Genomic DNA, 19586 nt, shown 5'->3' on the forward strand with positions numbered 1-19586 from the left:
ATCTTGATTGAATAACCCTGGTATACTTTCACTAGTTGTTACACATGATCTAACTTTTTACCTGTCACATCTCCTACTCTCTCTAGGCCAGCAGTCCTCAACCTTTTTGGCATCAGGGACCATTTTTGCGGAAGACAGTTCTTCAACAGACAGCAGTTGGGGGATGGTATGATTTCAGGATGAAACTGTTCCACCTCAGATCATCAGGCATTACTTAGATTCTCATAAGGAGCATGCAACTTAGTTCCCTCGCGTGTATAGTTCACAATAGGGTTGGTCCCCCTATGAGAATCTAACGTAGCTGCTGATCTGACAGGAGGTGGAGCTCAAGTGGTAATGCTCACTTGCCTGCCCACTGCTCACCTCTTGCTGTGTGGCCCAGTTGGGGACCCTTGCTCTAGGCTATCTGATTCAAATGGTTTTCTTTATATAGATATGCTTATATTTTTGATTGATGATTTTTCTATCTAAATAACTTAGATTGTTATAAACAAAAGCATTTTTTTATTGAGATATAAATCCCATACTATAAAATTCACCCTTTAAAAGTGTATAATTCAGTGGTTTTTAATATATTTGTGCAACCATCACCCATATCTGATTCCAGAACATCATCATCCTCAAACCCTGCAAGAACCATTATTTTTACAACTTAATTTTACATCTACGTAGATTGGCATTCTCTCCCCAAAAGTAACCTCAATCCTGATTTTATAGTAAGTATTTCTTAACAATTTTATCACCCAGATGTACATTTCTGGACACCATAATCCCTGTGGCCCCCTCTTCCTCCACCCTTTTGAGTCTGTCTTTATAAGTGCCCCTTCCTCTTCCTAACAGTTTATTTGTTGAAGAACCTGTAGGATTTTCCACTGGGAATTTCTTGATTCCGTATTCATGCTATAATTAAGAAAAGTATTTTTCAATATAGAAAAGTAATCAGGATTCTACTTTAAATACCCAAAATAAAACTTGTTTCTGTTAAATATATTTCTGTATTTATGGTAGAGAAAAAAAGTGTATGGACACTTAGATCTGTTCTTTATGCAACTCCTTGACAAATAATCATGAACGTTCCAAATTAGTCCCAAGTCAGGTTTTTCAGAAAATAATACGGGTAAGGATAGAAGTCAAATATATGTCTATGAAATCTATGTGAGACTCATAAGTTGGTGTGTGGCTAAAAGTGATGATTAATTGATGACTTGCACAGAGTTGAATGTGATGGTTATGAGCAGATTGAGGAGTCAACTTACTATATGCACTAAGAAGGAACAGTGAATGGAGGATATCACATCCCAGAAAATGAAATAATACAGTTACCTTCCTTGCTGTCAGAAATTTAGCAAATAGGTAGCCCTTTCATGGAGTGTGAATACACTTCCTCCTCCATATCACCCACTGACCCCAACTTCTGCCCCAGCAGTTTAAAGAATCAATCCATTTCCTGAGGGTGCTCCCTCACCCTCCTGCCACAGATGCTGTAGTTAATGGCTTGAAGACTGTGATTAACTGGTTTTAAATTAAAATTTTTAAAGTTTGATTTGGAAACCACAAATAATATGCCAGTGTCGCAAAAAGAATGGAGAGAAAAGGCCATTTGAATTTGACTACTTTTACTTACAAGAGACTTTTCCTCATCAAATGATCTCCCCATCCATTTATTACACTTCTGAAGTAGCATTTCTGAAGTCATCTTATGGTATGTAATTCTTAGTATAATGCACAGGATTCCTGTCATTTTGAAGCACGAGGAGAGGTTTTTGATATTTTAAACATTTTTTTAGTGTAGGTGCACATATTCTCCACTTCCAATTGTAATAGAAAATCAGTGTAAGGATACCCTAATGATGCAAGTGAAATGATTAGCAAACAACTCAAATTTAGGAGCCTGCTTTACAATCCATTGAGTGAAACAGATTCACAAAATAATTTGTTCAACTGAATATTTAATTTATTATTAGAAAATGGTTTTAAGCTGTGATCATTACATTGAAGAGTCAAATGACCGAGGTTTTGTTACCTACCGCTCATCTCTTAGACAATAACTTCCTGAATAATTTCTACATGAGTGTCTGTACAAGCTTTTAAAAAACAGAATAAATTAAAGCCCCATTCACCAAACAAACCACCTCCCAATCTATTATGTTTTGTCACCTTGTTCACAGTTTAGACAGTTTGAAGAGATTTAAACGTGTTGCTAGGCAACTAGCTCCTGAAGCATAACGTATTTCCTTCAACATCCCAGCCCATTCCTTTTTATCATCTTCATACCTGATGGAGGAAAAAAAAGTAATCAATAAGCAGCTTTAGTTCCATAGGTTTCCCTGTGCTCAGAATACAAATGTGGATCTTTGAAAAATCCCTAGTGGCTCTTACCCAGAGGAAGATGGACCTGCCTGGTAGAACAGAACTTAAATATCTCCCAAATATGCATTGTCTGGATGAGCATGTGCCTGAACTACTGCCACAGTATTTAATCTGGATGCCTAGGCAGTTCAGCATTCTCTGGGAATCAAAGACTGCAGAGAAGAGGAATAAATAGCTAAGCAGTTAAACATTCACCTTTGAACTGATGAAGATGGCTGGTCGCTGAGTCAAAGTAAGCAGACTCTTGCTTAAGAGAAAGAACTGGGGAAGAGCAGGGACTATCGGTAGACTTAATTATGCCTTCAATTGTTCCTATACACTAGTGCCTAGCATGGCACCTGATACACAGCAGTCACTTTATGAAAATTTGTTCCCCTTCCCCTTTATTGTTATGTTTGAGGACTACTCTTAGACTTCGCACTTGACTTAGGTAAGAACTGGTCTTCATCTCTGAATATTCAAGGTTATAAAGATACAGACAACTTGAATTCCCTTGTACCATGTGTGCTGAACCTGTCTGCTCTGCCTGGTGCCTGGAATGTTTTCTTTGTGTGGGAAGCTTCTAAATGCTGCCTTCTCTCTGAAACCTTTCTCACCTTCCTTAAGCACAGTTTGTTGCTTTCTCTTTGTTTCTCATATCATCCTTTATATGGTATTATAGCAATTATCACTCCATTTTAATCCCCCCCCCATATCAATGTCCTCAAGCCCCAAAGGCATCTGAGGACAAATAATATATTACTATCTCTCCACAAATTGTCAAGACTTGGCACAAGACAACCCCAAATCAGCCAGGTGTGGTGGCTCATGCCTGTGATCCCAGCACTTTGGGAGGCCGAGGGGGGCGGATCACCTGAGGTCAGGAGTTTGAGACCAGCCTGGCCAATATGGCAAAACCCCGTCTCTACTAAAAATATAAAAATCAGCCAGGCATGGTAGCGTATACCTGTTATCCTAGCTACTCCGGAGGCTGAGGCAAGAGAATTGCTTGAACCCGGGAGGCGGAGGTTGCAGTGAGTCAAGATTGCACCACTGCACTCCAGCCTGGGCAACACAGCAAGACTCTGTCTCAGAAAAAAAAAAAAAAAAAAGAAAAAGATTTACCCCAAATCATTCTGTGATGAATGAGGGAGATTTAAAATAATTATTAAAATTAGCTTGTACCTACATAAGATATGCACTGACTTAATTTCATCAATGTTCCAAATTAATTCTCAACAATTATACCATGCACTGATTTTTATGTAGAGGAAAGCATACAAAAAATATTTTGCTACTAATAAAGGGAATAACCTTAATTACATAAAATTCAGGGCAACAAATTAAGAGATAAAAAATAGTTTTAAATGACCTGAAGAAAGTGACCACATTTAAACAATATGAGGTTAAAGTTAAATGAGGTTTAAAAATGTTTGCTTCCTGGCAGTTATATTTACTTTCACCTTGGTCAATCCTAAATAATGGAATGATTTCAACAAAAAAATACAAGAATGGAATTTTTTTTTACATATCATAGTAAGAGGGTCTATGTTGAGAATGTGGTATACTGAGTTTTCACCTCTGCATGTGTGGTTAGAGAGGTTCACTAGGAAATTGAGGGCAAATCGGCAGCCATGTTTCTCTAGATCGGCGGCCTTCAACTTTAACACACTTCTAAGTCACCTGGAGGGTTTGCGAAAACACAGATCGCTGGCCCTATCACCCCCAGAGTTTCTAATTCAACAGATTTGAAGTGAGACCTGAGAATCTGCCTTTCTGATAAGTACCCAGGTGATGCTGATGCTGCTTTGGGAACCACTGTAGTAGATGACAGGTTCTCAAACTTAATTGCCAATAGAACCATCTGGAGATGTTAAAGATACTGATGCCTAGGTCCTACTCTCAGATTGAGTTAATTGGTATGAAGGGTGGCCTGGGCATCAGGATTTTTTAAAGCTCCCAGTGTTTCTAATATGCAGCAAAGTTTGAGAATCATGCTCCAGATCCTACCCCAAATTAGGAAATACCAGTCTCAGAATAGCCAAGCAGACAATGATGAATGCCCCCCTCTTCTCTTTACCCAATCCAGTGGTTCCCAAACTTGTCTACACATATAGAAACATCCAGGGATCTTTTAAAATTTCCAAAGCCCAGGCCATACTTCAGACCAATTAAATCACAGTCAATATGAGTGAGACAGAGGTGTTAGTATTTTTTGAAGCACCCTGGTGATTCAAATGTGCAGGCAACTTTGGGAACCACTGCTCTAATTGCAAAATAAACCACAATCAGAGAGGATCCCTCTTTTAGATTCCCTAAACAATGTCAGGGCCACTTCTATAGCAGGAGATTCTGTACTTTCTTTTGCTGCCTGTAACTTTTCCCTGCAGGGGCAGCATGGCTTTTGATAACCCTTAGGAACCAGGAGGGCTTCAGGGAGGTCTCACTGATTGACAGCACAATTACTTAATATCAGTGTTTCTCAACCCTGGCTGCTGATTAGAATCATCTGGGGCCGGGCTCGGTGGCTGACGCCTGTATTCCCAGCACTGTGGGAGGCTGAGGTGGGTGGATCACCTGAGGTCAGGAGTTCAAGACCAGCCTGGCCAATATGGTGAAACCCCATCTCTACTAAAAATACAAAAATTAGCCGGGCATGGTGGTGCACACCTGTAGTCCCAGCTACTCCAGAGGCTGAGGCAGGAGAATCGCTTGAACCTAGGAGCTGGAGGTTGCAATGAGCCAAGATCGTACCACTGCACTACAGCCTGGGTGACAGAGTGAGACTCTGTCTCACCAAAAAAAAAAAAAAAAAAAAAAAAATTATATATATAATCTGGGGAGGTTTTAGGAACTAGGGATGCTAAACTCTTCCTCCAGAAATTTTGATATAATTGGTCTGTGTTAAGGCCCAGACACTGGTATATTTTAAAAGCATCCCAGATGATTGTAACATACAGCTAGGGTTGAGAATCACTGCCCATTTATATATTTGGTACCTGGCCCTGTTTTCCAAAAAACCCTAACCTTCCCAGCCTTCATTAGTTCATCCTTTTTTCCTACTGCTTTCAGCTTTTCCCCAGCTCACTGTCTTGCTAATTCTAGCCTCTTTGCTCCATGGAAATCTCATTTTTTTTTCTCTTCCTCCCTCTTTTTTGGGGGGAGGAGGGATAATAGTTAATTTCCTTGCATAGCCACTTTTTTTCTTGCCCTCTACACAGCTAGTTAATATTACAACATGGGGAAATGATGTCTAATGCACAAATCATTGTTTGGTTAAGGTACCAGCTTTTCAGCCTTTTTAGTTCAGCATCTGGGAATAAAGCATCTGCTGGTTAAGGTATAGAACAAATAATACCCACTTTTCACCCTCAGGCTTAGTGGTATGCCTTCACAGATTAAGTATAAATGGCACTCTTCCAAAGCTGTACTTATAAACTTAAATGTGCAAACAATTCACCTGAGAATCTTGTTAAAAAATACAGATTCTCATTCAGTAGGGTCTGGGATTCTGTGTTTCTTTCTTTCTTTTTTTTTTCTTTTAAGACTCGCTCTGTTGCTGAGGCTGGAATGCAGTGGCGCGATCTCAGCTCAAAATAAAATAAAAACATACTTTTTTTTTTAATAGCCTTACTAAAATGTTCAATTGAGTAACAATTTCAAGTGTCATACTTAGAACTGCCTGGCACCTCCAGGCAGGTAAAATGGATTGCTATTTTGACTTTTTTCATTTTAAAAAAGTATTTGTTAGCTGAATCCTCAAAAATTGGAAGGCTGTTTAAATTAGATTGAAAACAGAACTAATGAAGTGTAGTGGACAGCTCAAGAGGTTAAATGTTTCTTTAGGCCGGGCACGTGGCTCACGCCTGTAATCCTAGCACTTTGGGAGATTGAGGCTGGTGGATCACCTGAGGTCAGGAGTTCGAGACCAGCCTGGCCAACATGGCGAAACGCCATCTCTACTAAAAATATAAAAATTAGCTGGGCATGGTGGCATATGCCTGTAATCCCAGCTACTTGGGAGGCTGAGGCAGGAGAATCACTTGAACCCCGGAGGCCGAGGTTGCAGTGAGAGCTGAGATCCCACCATTGTACTCCAGCCTGGGCGACAGGAACTCTGTCTCAAAAAAATAAAAATAAAAAAGTAAAAAACATACATTGTTTTTTAGAACTCTGTTTTGTTAGGAAATAAACTACTCTGGAGCAAAGAGGCTTTCACTCTACTGGATGCCTACAGCATTATACTCTTAGAGCTGGAATGAAGCTGAGAGTATCAAAGGTCCAACTCTCATTTTACGGTAAGAAACAGGCCCAGATAATTTCTTTCCCAGGCTCAGAGCTAACTAGAAGTAGATACTTGTTCAAGTAAGTGGCATGTACAAAAGTTCAATTAGGTTTGAAGTGTTTAGTCTACTACCAAGAAGTAGCTTGCATGTTGGGAAAATCTGGCTTATTATTTACTACAAAATAGTTTATCAGTCATCTGATTTAATATGTGATTCTGAAAATTGAAGTGATGAGAACTTACTTCCATATGTCATTGACTTCAGTGGGTGCAAATTCTTTAGATTCCAGTTGAATCATAGCAAAACCACCAATTGCATACAGAGATCCAGCCAGGCTGACCAAACTGATGGAGCTTCTTTCTTGGGGAAATTCGGTCATTACATCCCATCTAGGTATCATTAAAAATATAGTCAATGTAAAACTTAACAAAATGCCAGATGTACTTACTGAACTATTATAGGAAATAATAATTTAAAAATTCAAGTAGTGGTCAGGCAGCCAGGCGTGTTGGCTCATGCCTGTAATCCCAGCACTTTGGGAAGCTGAGATGGGTAGATCACCTGAGGTCAGGAGTTTGAGACCAGCACGACCAACATAGTGAAACCCCACCTCTACCAAAAATACAAAAAATTAGCCAGGCACGGTGGCACGCACTTATAATCTCAGCTATTTGGGAGGCTGAGGCAGGAGAATCACTTGAACCTGGGAGGCGGAGGTTGCAGTGAGCTGAGATTGTGCAACTGCACTCCAGCCTGGGCAACAGAGTGAGACTCCATCTAAATAAATAAATAAAATAAATATTCAAGTAGCGGCCGGGTGTGGTGGCTCATGCCCGTAATCCCAGCACTTTGGGAGACTGAGGCAGGAGGATTGCTTGAGCCTAAGGAGTATGAGACCAGCCTGGGCAACAAAATGGACTGTCTCCACACACACACACACACACACACACACACACACACACACACACACATACACACAAACTGAGGCAGGAGGATTGCTTGAGCCCAAGGAGTATGAGACCAGCCTGGACAACAAAATGGACTGTCTACACACACACACACACACACACACACACACACACACACACACACCCCTGGGCAACAAAATGGACTGTCTACACACACACACACACACACACACACACACACACACACAGAGCCAGGCCTGGTGGTATGTCCCTATAGTCCCAGCTACTTGGGAGGATCTCTTGAGCCCTTGAGGTCAAGGCTGTGGTGAGCTGTGATCGCATTGCTGCATTCTAGCCTGGGTGATAGAGCAAAACCCTGTCTTTAAGGGGGGGAAACAATTCAAGGAGCACAGGCATCCAAAAGTAAATGACTAAGTTTGCTACTAGAAAATATTTGAAAGATGTAACTTCATTAAATATAAAGCCTTCAATATGGCAACCCTAAGGCCAGGCACAGTGGCTCATGCCTGTAATCCTAGCAGTTTGGCAGGCCTAGGTGGGTGGATCACCTGAGGTGAGGAGTTCGAGACCAGCCTGACCAACATGGTGAAACCCCATCTCTACTAAAAATACAAAAAATTAGCCGATTTTTTTCTAATTATAAAAATAATATGTGTACATTATAGAAAATCTGTACTCCAGCCTGTGTGACACAGTAAGACCCTGTCTCAAAAAAAAAAAAAAAAAGTTTGAGAAAATCTGGAAAGTACAGAAAGGTATACAAGAAAGCAGATATCTCCATAATCATACCTTACAGACATAATCACAAGCAACAATTTGGTGTAATTTTGTCATCTTTTTAAAAAGCATGTACATATAAGCTTCCATACATATAAATGAAACTAAGAAGATATTTACAATTTTGTGTGTTGCTTCTTAACTTACATCATGAGTGTTTACCCACATTACAGTCTTCAAAAACATTATTTTTAATGATAATTTAAATCGTGTTCCACAAAAGTTCCTTGTAATTTTCAGATACTAAAGTCTGTTTTGTAGTCAGGTACACGTTTCTAAAAAAAGTAATAATAGTTCTCTTTTTTCTTCATTACTAAACTAGGAATATAAAAGGTATATACTCATCCAGATGTGTGAGCTCAAAAAGTTTAAAAAGACCAATTTTAGATGAAGAATAGCTGTCAAATATCTTTTCACATTAAGTCAATAAAAGCTTAAAAATGAAAATTTTAATAAAATTGTAAACAGCGTAAAGGAATGAAAACTTCTGAAGCATTCATACTTTACAGATGTCAACCATTAACAAGTTAAGTGAAGATCTTTTCATAAAGAAACTACATTTAAAATCAAATAATTCCACAGAGACATGTATATCCATCTACACATAGACAATTATTCAGGGCCAGGCGTGCTGGCTCACACCTATAATCCTAGCACTTTGGGAGGCCATGGTGGGAGGATCATTTGAGGCCAGGAGTTTGAGACCAGTCTGCACAACATAGTGAGACCCTGTCTGTACCAAAAACAAAAACAAAAATTAGCTGGGCATAGTGGTGTAGTCCTAGCTACTCAGGAGCCTGAGGCGAGAGGATCACCTGAGCCTAGGAGTTTGAGGCAGCAGTGAGCTATGATTGTGCCACTGCACTCCAGCCTGGGTGACAGAGCCAGACCTTGTCTCTTAAAAATAAAAAAATCAAAATTATTCATAAGTATTGCCTTTGCATTTCTAAATTCACAAAGTTAATAACAAGGACAAATAGAGCATGACAATACTAACTTAAGGGTCATATGTTCCAGATTACAAACATGTAATGCATCAGAATGTTAGATGAGATTTACATCCAGTAACAACAAACGAAACCCAGATGAAAATACTTCCTTTATAATCTGTGGCTCTGTACCCTCCCCTCCCCACATCCTAATTAGAAAAATTACTTTTTATCCAAAGTTAACAATTAAAATGTATAGTTGTTCACATGCTATATACTAAGATGTGGCAACTCACTTATTTGTTGTAAGGTCAAAAGCTTCAACTGAAGCTGAAAGACCATCTTCAGTGACACCTCCTGCAATCACAATTTTGCCTTTATGGACTGCTACTCCAAACATGGAACGAGGAGTTTTCATTGGAGCCAGATCTTTCCAATCTCCTTTTTTGGGGTTGAAGATAAACACTCTGTTTGTACATTTTCTGTAAACAGAAAAACAAATGTTCCTTTTAGTACCTTCTTTTTTTGACAGCACCTTCACTAATAATTTGGCTTTGCTTGTCATGAGAAATATGTAGTAAGGCAGAAGATCAGAAAACTCCAAAGAATTCTTAATTTGAACATATGCCACTAAACAAAGGACAAGCCCAAATGTGGGGACCAAAACTATAACTTAATTATACTATTGGAAGATAGGGTACCTTTACTTCTGGATAGCTGCTTAGAACCCCAGGCACAGCTGATTTTAATCGTATCTACTAAATTGAATTGAAGTTTTTTTACTCTATTTGAGTAAAAAATAAAATCATAAACCTTTTATTGCACCTCAAAAACAAATGGTAAGTTAATTATCTGAATATCCTAGGAATGAATCAGTTAACTTAAAAATAATTAGGTGCAAATATACCTACTTTAAATTTTATATGATTATCATTTTATTTTATATTAGCACTAACATACCAGTGCATTTTAAGAAATCTAGGACTATGGATTAGACAACAAATCATCTGAGCTGATGAATCATGAGAACAGTTTTACATGCTAAATGCTACCAGAAAGACCTGGACTCATCTGAATTATTATTCACTCTGCCACCCAGGCTGGAGTGCAGTGGTGTGATCTTGGCTCACTGCAACCTCTGCATCCAGGGCTCAAGTGATCCTCCCATCTCAGCTTCCCAGGTAGCTGGGAACACAGGCATGCGCCATCGCACCCAGCTAGTTTTTTGTATGCTTGGTAGAGACAGGGTTTTGCCATGTTGGCCAGGCTGGTCTCGAACTCCTGAGCTCAAGTGATCCTCCAGCCTCAGCCTCCCAAAGTGCTGGGATTACAGGTGTGAGCAACCATGCCCTACCCTTAGTATGTTTTTTATGGTTTCTTGAAGTTATCTATAATTTGATGAGAGTTCAGAATTTCAAATAATAATTGATTAACTGTATATATTTAGTGATGAAAAACACCTCAACTTTTTTGTGAGGACGATTTTTTAAATTGTGTAAAAGACCAGTTATCTGGAGTAGAAGCATTTCCTCTAATATTTGACTATTGGTATCATTTGAACACTTCTTGATAAGAACATTATCCAAAATCATGTTCTTCAAATTCATTAGTGGGAACTGGTGCAATTCAGCACTTACTTTTATTTATTTATTTATTTATTTATTTATTTATTTATTTTTGGAGACGGAGTTTCGCTCTTATTGCCCAGGCTGGAGTGCAGTGGTGTGATCTCAGCTCACTGTCTCCCGGGTTCAAGCGATTCTCCTGCCTCAGCCTCTCTAGTAGCTGGGATTACAGGTGAACGCCACCACGCCCGGTTAATTTTGTATTTTTAGTAGAGACGGGGTTTCTTCACGTTGGACAGGCTGGTCTCAAACTTCCGACCTCAGGTGATCTGCCTGCCTCGGCCTCCCAAAGTGCTGGGATTACAGGCATGAGCCACTGCACCCAGCCCAGCACTTACTTTTAGATAATGACTCATTTCAAAGTTCTTGACTTTGACATTTGTCAAGCAGTGTTGTTAGTTAATCATATTCTCAAGATTGACATATTCCTACTGCCAAAACTGTATGCTTCTTACTGACATATCAATTTCCTAGTTACTAATGCTACTTGAAGGAAACAATTTAAATCATTTGGCAGGGTTCCTGTGTTCCCAAAGTCAGAATGCTCTTTAGTAGTGATTTTCCATTCAATTTACTCAGGAAAAATGCCCAAAATAAGATCTGGCACCAGGTGAGCATATAATGTACCTTCCTTTAAATTTGATAGGAATAGCTGGGATTAGGGAGGATATAAAAATTTTAGAATATGTTATCTTTGAATACAGGTAGATGTTTAAAAACCATTGCTTTTTAAAATCGCCTTTTCTGTGCTATATTTACCATTTAAATTGACTAATACCCAATAATCATTAACTCCAGAATAGAGTTCTTGACATCTAACACATTTCCATATTTTACTCTCCTTTCCTGCTTTGCCCTTACAATTCTTAATTTTGGCTCCCTTTTCAGGGTTGGACATCACTATTAATTCAATGGCCTGGGCAAATGATGACAAGCCAAATCAGGCAGATTTTTCTGGGGCAGAATATTAGTTCTCACCATCTAAACTGAAAATGCTTATTTTACTAGACAGGCTATACTGGTTTGACTGTCTCTGAAGCATTCGGAGCTCACTTCTCCTCTCTCTGGGTTATAAGATCTCTTTCCTGATTATAGGTTCCTTGAGAATTGACTAGAAATCAAGTTAGGTTTATATATGAAACCTCATCCTGGTTTTCTCACAAGATACTGAGTGCTACTGGGAGCTCAGTTTTGAACAGTTGGAAGCCATTTTGAATATTACCTCTGTCAGGGAGTAAATATGTGGAAGAACACTGCTGAAGAAATAACTGCCTTAATTTTTTGTTTTTATTTTGTCTCTTTTTTACTTCCCTCTTTTCAATCACCACGCTTTTCTTTCAAACTGACCTATCTAAAGTCCCTCTTATGAGTGTAAAGTACAAATCCATGATATTTTTTATGCACAATTGTCTTAGAAGATATATTTTAAATACTACATTAAAGATACATTTCAATTTTTATCTACTTATGGCTAAATGAATAAGAAAACCCATTGGTTTTAATGTAGTAAAATACAATTATAAATCAGTGAAATACAGGACTTGGTTATGTTCCTAGATGCTGCCTGGACTGTAAGGATGCTTATGATTGGGGTATTAGGCTCATTCCTAGCAGTATGCTGAGTATCTACATGTTTACTTCAGCGACTTGAAATTTTATTTTAAGATTTTCCCTTCACAATATGATAGGTGAGAACCATGTCCCATTTTAGTGTGCAGATCCAAATGACAAGAGGAAGAGACTGGGAGCGGTGGCTCATGCCTATAATCCTAGCACTTCGGGAGGCTGAGGTGGGCAGATCACCTGAGGTCAGGAGTTCAAGACCAGCCTGACCAATATGGAGAAACCCTGTCTCTACTAAAAATACAAAATTAGCCAGGCGTGGTGGAGCATGCCTGTAATCCCAGCTACTCAGGAGGCGGAGACAGGAGAATTGCTTGAACCCAGGAGGCGGAGGTTGCAGTGAGCCGAGATCACACCACTGCACTCCAGCCTGGGCAACAAGAGTGAAGCTCCATCTCAAAAAAAAAAAGAAAAGAAAAGAGGAAGAAATCCTTCTAATAAAAAGTCATTTGGACATAAATCATGAGATTTCAGGGTACTTACTTGTCATCTGTCTTTCCTCCTAGACAATATATCATCCCTTTATGTGAAATCACATTATGGCCGTAGACTTTGATAGGGAGTTTTTTTACTTCGTTCCATTTTGCAGCCCTAAAATTAAACGAGACAGAATTTATATACTTTCAGTAAATTCCAGGTTCTGAAAATATGAATATGTTGTAGGCATGCATATAGTTGAATGCTTAGGGAACAGGAATATCATGCCAACTTACACAGGATCATAGCATAATACTGAATCCAGCGAAGCCTCTGTTTGAAGGTCTTTGCCTGCAACTACATAGATTTTATCATCTACCTCTCCCAGACCGAAGAGACACCTGGCTGAAGGCAGAGGTGGAAGTCCAACCCATTCAGATGCTATGCTATCGAGCTGAAAAAAATATATATGAGAGATTGTGGAGCCTGTTAGAAAAAAATTACAAGTACACCAAAAAAAGTTATACTTTATATGTTGTTTAGAAGTCATTGAGGTAGTCAAATATCTCACAGGTAAATAAAACTACAACCCCAAAGTATCATATTGTAGCTCATAATTACTAAGAAGAATGAGTAAATCTACTTGGCCTACCAGATAAAGATATCAAAATCTCCAAGGCTTCAAGAAAAGGAAAAATAAAATAGAATCACCGGAGGTTAATTACAACTGTGAGGTTTCTTGTCAAATTTTCTCCCATATTGCCTTGCTCAGCTTTGAAACAGGAGATCCTCATACTTTTAGGACACTGGGGAAAGAAAGGTTGTCAGAGCAGGGAGGGTCAAAGAATGTGAATGACCCCTGTGTGCTATATTTAACATGCTCCCCATGCCGGCAGCTGGGACAGCTGGACCTGTCACTCAGTCCACAGACAACTGGGATGTTGGGCAATATCTTTTTTTCTTTCTTTAAAAACATTTTAGGTTCTCTGTGTTTTGCTTTATTATTCCTGATACAGGCAGGTGTTAAAGTGAATTTCCTAGTGTGTTGTTGGGAGTCACTTGAAATACTCTTCTCTTTTTTTAAATTTATGTTAATAAGTAACTGCTCGTTTTTGGTCACCACCACTTCTGCAAGCTTAAGATTTTCCCAAGGAGGAAAATCTCCTTGTGCCCATGCCCTGGGGTAGGTGATGGTGGCATCTGTTTCAGCACTTACTTTTGGTAATTTAAAGATTTTACACTTTACATTTTAGCACACTAAGGCACAAGAAAACTGTTTTCTGCAAGAGTACAGTTGCAGATTTGTTGTTCTCTCTGGTACCACTTCTAGATTGCAAAAATAAAATGAATAAAACCCAGTTTCATTGGATACTAAGAATAGATGTGCATACAAATGGCTGTGATATAGACAGGGGTGTTTGTGGAAGCCTATCTATATGTGGTCTAGTAACCTCAGTTAAACAAAGCACTAATTGACTAGATGACATGAGAAGTTTAATCTCCACATGTGCATTGTTAGCTTTGCATTCACTAATTTCAACAGCTAGATTTTGATCCCTTATGTTTTCACTTTTGAAAGAAATTCTTTGATCATGAAGGTGGTGTGTAATATAGTAGAAATAATAATGAACATTTATGGGGTTTTGACTGTTGTCATAGGCTTTGAACTAAATGCCTTACACAGGTAACCTCATTTAGTTCTCCAGGATAGGCATTTCTATCATCCCCATTTTACAGATGAGGAAACTGAGGCACAGGAAGATTAAATAATTTTCCCAAATATACAGAACTTTTAGGTGATATTCAAATCCAAGCCATCTACATTCACAGTTGGTTTTAAAAAATGGAAACAGCAGCCATCATAATCCCATATCTGTGGGCTTAACTCTCATACTGTACAGTACTGTCTACCTTCCCATATTACCCGTTAGAGGGCACTTCTCTAGCAGATGGAACAGTAGACTATCTGCCAGTCTCTTTTATAGAGGAGCTATCAAGCTATTTAACTTCTCTGAGTTCAACTTTCCTCATTGTTAAAATTAGGGTTTGGACCTAGATTACTTTTAAGACCTGTTCAAAAATTTGATGAATCCATTAATTCAAATTAATGAGTAGGGGAAAAAAACCTCTCTTACCAAGGTAAAAAATTCTCATAATCTATTTACAGCATACAATCAAAGGTCAAATTACTCCTAAATTAATGCATTTTAAATAGATGTGACCAAGCAGAAAAATATAAAACCTGAAATTCTCATGTAAATATTGTCTGATGAGCCACAACCCTCTTTTATGGTGAAGTGTTTTTATCCTGGCATACCGTTCTATTAGTGCCTTTTAAAAGCAGCAAGTCATTTGCAGTAAGAGGGAGTTGACCTTCCAACTTTGTATAACTGTTATTGTTATTGTACATTAAGTAGGTTTCTTGAACCAAAAATGAGAAGCTGTATCAGTAAAAGTAAGGGTTTTATTAGTCTGGAAGAGAAGGATAAAGATTAAACTGAACACTTGAAAGTAAAAAGGACTGTGTTATAGATACATTCAATAAATTAAATATGAAATGAAATTTAAAACTCCAGTAATTTTGGAGAATCATTCCATGGCAACAACTGTTCTGTGGATCTGTCATTTGTAGGTATCTACCTATATGTCTGTCATCTATCTATCTGTGTTTTCATAACATTCTTACTTCCTGGATGTATTTATAGCCTTTTTCGTTGACTTTGCCCTTTTAGAAGTTTACTTGACTTTAAAATTAGGGCTTGGGAAATTTTCTGGCCCACATTCCAATACTTATAACATTCTTCACTGGAACTTTGAAAATTAAGAAACATGATTAATGTGTATTATTACAACTACATTTTTCAAGATTAAAAAAAGTTGATTAAAGGTATAATAGTATTTTATGAATGCAAAGTATGTCACACACTTTGAGAGCATACTGTGACTGTGGTATGACATTATATACTTGCTTATCTTTGGCCTTTCCAACTAAAGTGCCCATAAGCCCCGGCCATGATTAGCTATGACCGAAACAAACTCTTTTGAGCCAGTTGTAAGCTATAAAGTTTCAGTACTGGCATTATTGAAGACAAAGGTTAAGCCAACTCCTTCATAAACTGATAAAGTATAACACATTGATAATATAAGACAAATTCCTTTCAAACAACTAAGGGTCTATTGGTTTAGGAGAATTAATTTTCTTGGAAAATTCTGTGGTTTCACAAAACAGATTGTTAAGTTCTAATAATGTCTAAGTATATCTCTGATCCAAATAAATGTGATCTAATAAAAATTTCTAACTATAATTAATTCAAATTAGCAACTTTTGTGTAGACAGTTTTTCCTAGAAGATAATCCAAAGTGTGTGGAATATGTACACAAGTTTTTTTCATTTTCAACAAAATTATATTTTAGGCAGTAACCATAAATAAGAGATGAAGTGCTACCTCCAAGAACTTCAAATGAAGTTCAGGGAAACTTGGAAGAAGGTAGAAAATCTGACCAATTTAGAGCTGCCAGCAGATGAAAAAGAAAAAAAAAATTAAAAAAGAAAATCTGACCAATTATTACTTCTTTATAATGTATAAGAACTTTGATTTAGGGAAACTATTTGGGGAAAGACATTAACTATTTTTAATAGGTAAGAGTATACAAGATTAAATTTAGTTTTTACAGCAGGGGGCGGTGGCTCACACCGGTAATCCCAGCACTTTGGGAAGCCAAATTGGGAGGATTGCTTGAGCCCAGGAGTTCGAGACCAGCCAGGGCAACATAGTGAGAGCCCATCTCTGCCAAGAAAAAATCAATTTAGTTTTTTCTAAAATACTTGGCTTTGAGGGATTGCAGTCATGATCATCTATAAACAAGGCATTTTTGGTAAAATAGTATAAAGAACATCTTAAGTCATTAAACATGAATTAGAACCTCATTATTCACCAAACTTTTTATTACACATTAACAAAGCAGTCAAATATTTTTCTGTCAACCCTCTATACAGCAAAAGTGCAAGGGACTAGAATAGGACATCAGTTAGAGTAAAATGCAAGCAGCCTGAATAATTCACAAATTGGCTAACTTGATGGTAACAGCCTTCCCTTTAAGCAACTACATATACAAAAAGTCCTTCTTACCTGGAAGAAGTATGACTGTAGAGGTTGATCCTTATTTTCTTCATCCACATATAGTCCTCCTACCACATATATCTGATTTTGCTGGGTAACGATGCTGGAATGATTTCTGGGAATCTGCTCAGCCAGTGCAGTAAGGTAGCATTCATTTTCCGTGGGGTCATAAGCCACTGCGGCTGTGTCATTAACCAAGAGGATGAGGTCTTTTACAAACATTCCATGCCTGGGAATGTCATTCAGGTAACCAGGAAGTAAATCTTCATCACCAACATCACCATTCACCTCACCAGCCCCAGTCTTCGCAGCATTTTTGCTAGGTTCTGGGAGTTTGCCTGCGAAAGCATCTTTTAGAACTTTGATTTTTTTCTGGAGGTCTGGGTTGCTTTTAATTATATCATCTTTCTCAACATGATCCTTAAAATATTTTTCTGTCATAAGGCGAAAACGGATACAATCAAACACTTCACTAAGGTTTTTAACCCTGTTTTCCTTGTCTATTCGCACCCATTTCATCACTGCCTCAAATACTGCTTCTTCTTTTTCTACATTTAGGCTGTCATTTGAAATGACTGAGATCAGTTCCTGTGGAGACAGTTGCATAAAGTCCTCTTCCTTACAAATCTGTACAAAGCGATCAGACACAAATTCACGGGCAGAAATGGCCAGTCTCGGGCAGTCAAGAAGAAGTCCTAATCTTAGGATGGCTAGGCAGTTACCAGGAGCAAGTCTTTTCTGAAGATAAGAAACGCAGACAGTAAACACTGAGGGGATCTGAAAGCGGCTGGCCAATGCAAAAATATCTTGCACATTTCCGTCATTGAGATCAATACTGGCAGAGTACAGGTATTTGATGATTAAATCAAGTATAGCAGGATCCACATTGTCTAGCACTACCTCCTTTTTTTTCGCCTCATCAATTTCAGATAAAAAGTACTCACGGAAGTAAGGACTACAAGCTGACAAAATCAATCTGTGGCAAGGAAGACTTTTGTCACCTGCTTTTAGGGTGCAATCGATGAATTTTTTCTCATCCAGGAGATCTTTTAGACCATCCTGAAGAAGGGTGGATTGGTAAAGCCGCAGTTCCTCTGCAAGTTCCCGCTGGGAATCCATTCTGTGAGTAACCTGGGTAAGGAAGGGAACGCTGAAGGCCTCAGCTCCTTGCAGCACACAGGTCTAGCTGTAAAAAGGCAGATCAGTGTGCTTTGCCCAGCTTGAAGCCTTTGCAATTTAATCCCACTAGCTAAATATAGATACCAACTCTAACAACGGGAATTTAGGAGAGCTGGCTTGGAAAGAAGAGTTGTTCTTGCAGCTGTTATAGATTGAAAGTAACAACTGGAACTTTTAATCACTAGGGAAACAGCTAAGAAACAAGACATTTAAGTGAAGTTGAAAGCTTAAAAATACATAACACATTAGAAGATATACTAATAAAGGCTACTACAAGAAAATGTTTATTGAATTAACAGAAAAATGAATCATAAAAATGAGTCACTCCTCTAAATATGTTCTAGTGTCAAGCTACTTGGCTCTCTGAATTAATGATGCAAAGGTCAAGAATATGAGATGTGTTCATTTGAATACTCATAAGCAAATCCCATTTCCAATAATTGTTACATATAAATTTTTACCTTCTACTCAGAACAGTGGGATATAGGTATTTCTTTTAGAAGTAGTAAACTTAAAGATGTTTACTTATGTACTAGTTTTACAAAACCTTTAATGTTGCCATGATAATTGAAAAAAGAAATGCAGAGGAATTGCTAATTTTCTAAAACATTCCAAATTATTCTTATGTGGAAAAACTGTAATTAATATTGAATTAAATTATAAATTATTTATTCATATCCTGCCTTGTCGCACAAATAATGTGGCAAACGATAATAAGGTAAAATAAAAGCAAAAGGTTAAAAGGAATCACGGGGCCAGAAAAAATAATTAAAAGTCAATCTAGGGAACGAAAAAGCCCACACACACACAAATAAGATCACAAAAGATAATCTGTAATTTTAAGTATCAAAAATTATCATTCATTAAATAAAAGGTTAAAAAATAGAACAGATATAACCCCATGAGAACAATGTTATCACTAGAACACAGCAAAATCAAGATGAAGTCCTACAACAGTCATAGAGAAGAGCCCCCCGCTTTTTTAAAGAGTATGTAACTGGGGACATAATGTAAGTTGTTGATTATAATAGAATACCATATTAATTATGGAGGTAGAAGTAATGATTTGAAAGAAAATTGGTCCTTTGTTTATATATAGATGGTATAATATACTTCATTAAATACTTTTATTTATTTATTTTTGAGACAGAGTCTCGCTCTGTCACCCAGGCTGGAGTACAATGGCGCGGTCTCAGCTCACTGCAACTTCTGCCTCCCGGGTTCAAGCAATTCTCTTGCCTCAGCCTCCTGAGTAGCTGGGACTACAGGCACCCACCACCATGCCTGGCTAATTTTTGTATTTTTAGTAGAGACAGGGTTTCACCATGTTGGCCAGGCTGGTCTCGAACTG

At 38.1% G+C, this 19586-nt stretch overlaps 2 protein-coding genes across 3 annotated transcripts in view; one reads left to right on the plus strand and one right to left on the minus strand.

The window, feature by feature from the left end:
- FASTKD1 (FAST kinase domains 1) overlaps positions 1–1567 on the plus strand; it is a 48319-nt gene extending 46752 nt beyond the window's left edge. For both annotated transcript variants that reach the window (XM_058441388.1, XM_058441389.1), the window contains one exon: positions 87–1567. In XM_058441388.1, the coding sequence (XP_058297371.1) occupies positions 87–172 (86 nt within the window). In that variant the 3' untranslated portion in view covers positions 173–1567. The remainder of the gene's footprint in view (positions 1–86) is intronic.
- Positions 1567–18286, minus strand: KLHL41 (kelch like family member 41). Its single transcript, XM_032755463.2, has 6 exons — positions 17066–18286; positions 13232–13389; positions 13002–13109; positions 9567–9752; positions 6878–7024; positions 1567–2274 (listed from the first exon to the last, which is right to left on the minus strand). The coding sequence occupies exons 1-6, from the start codon at positions 18173–18175 to the stop codon at positions 2163–2165; spliced, it is 1821 nt and encodes a 606-aa protein (XP_032611354.1). The 5' UTR covers positions 18176–18286; the 3' UTR covers positions 1567–2162.
- Between the last annotated feature and the right edge of the window lie 1300 nt (positions 18287–19586).

The sequence above is a fragment of the Hylobates moloch genome, unplaced genomic scaffold (assembly GCF_009828535.3).
Source record: "Hylobates moloch isolate HMO894 unplaced genomic scaffold, HMol_V3 SCAFFOLD_1, whole genome shotgun sequence".
NCBI classification, from domain to species: Eukaryota; Metazoa; Chordata; class Mammalia; order Primates; family Hylobatidae; genus Hylobates; species Hylobates moloch.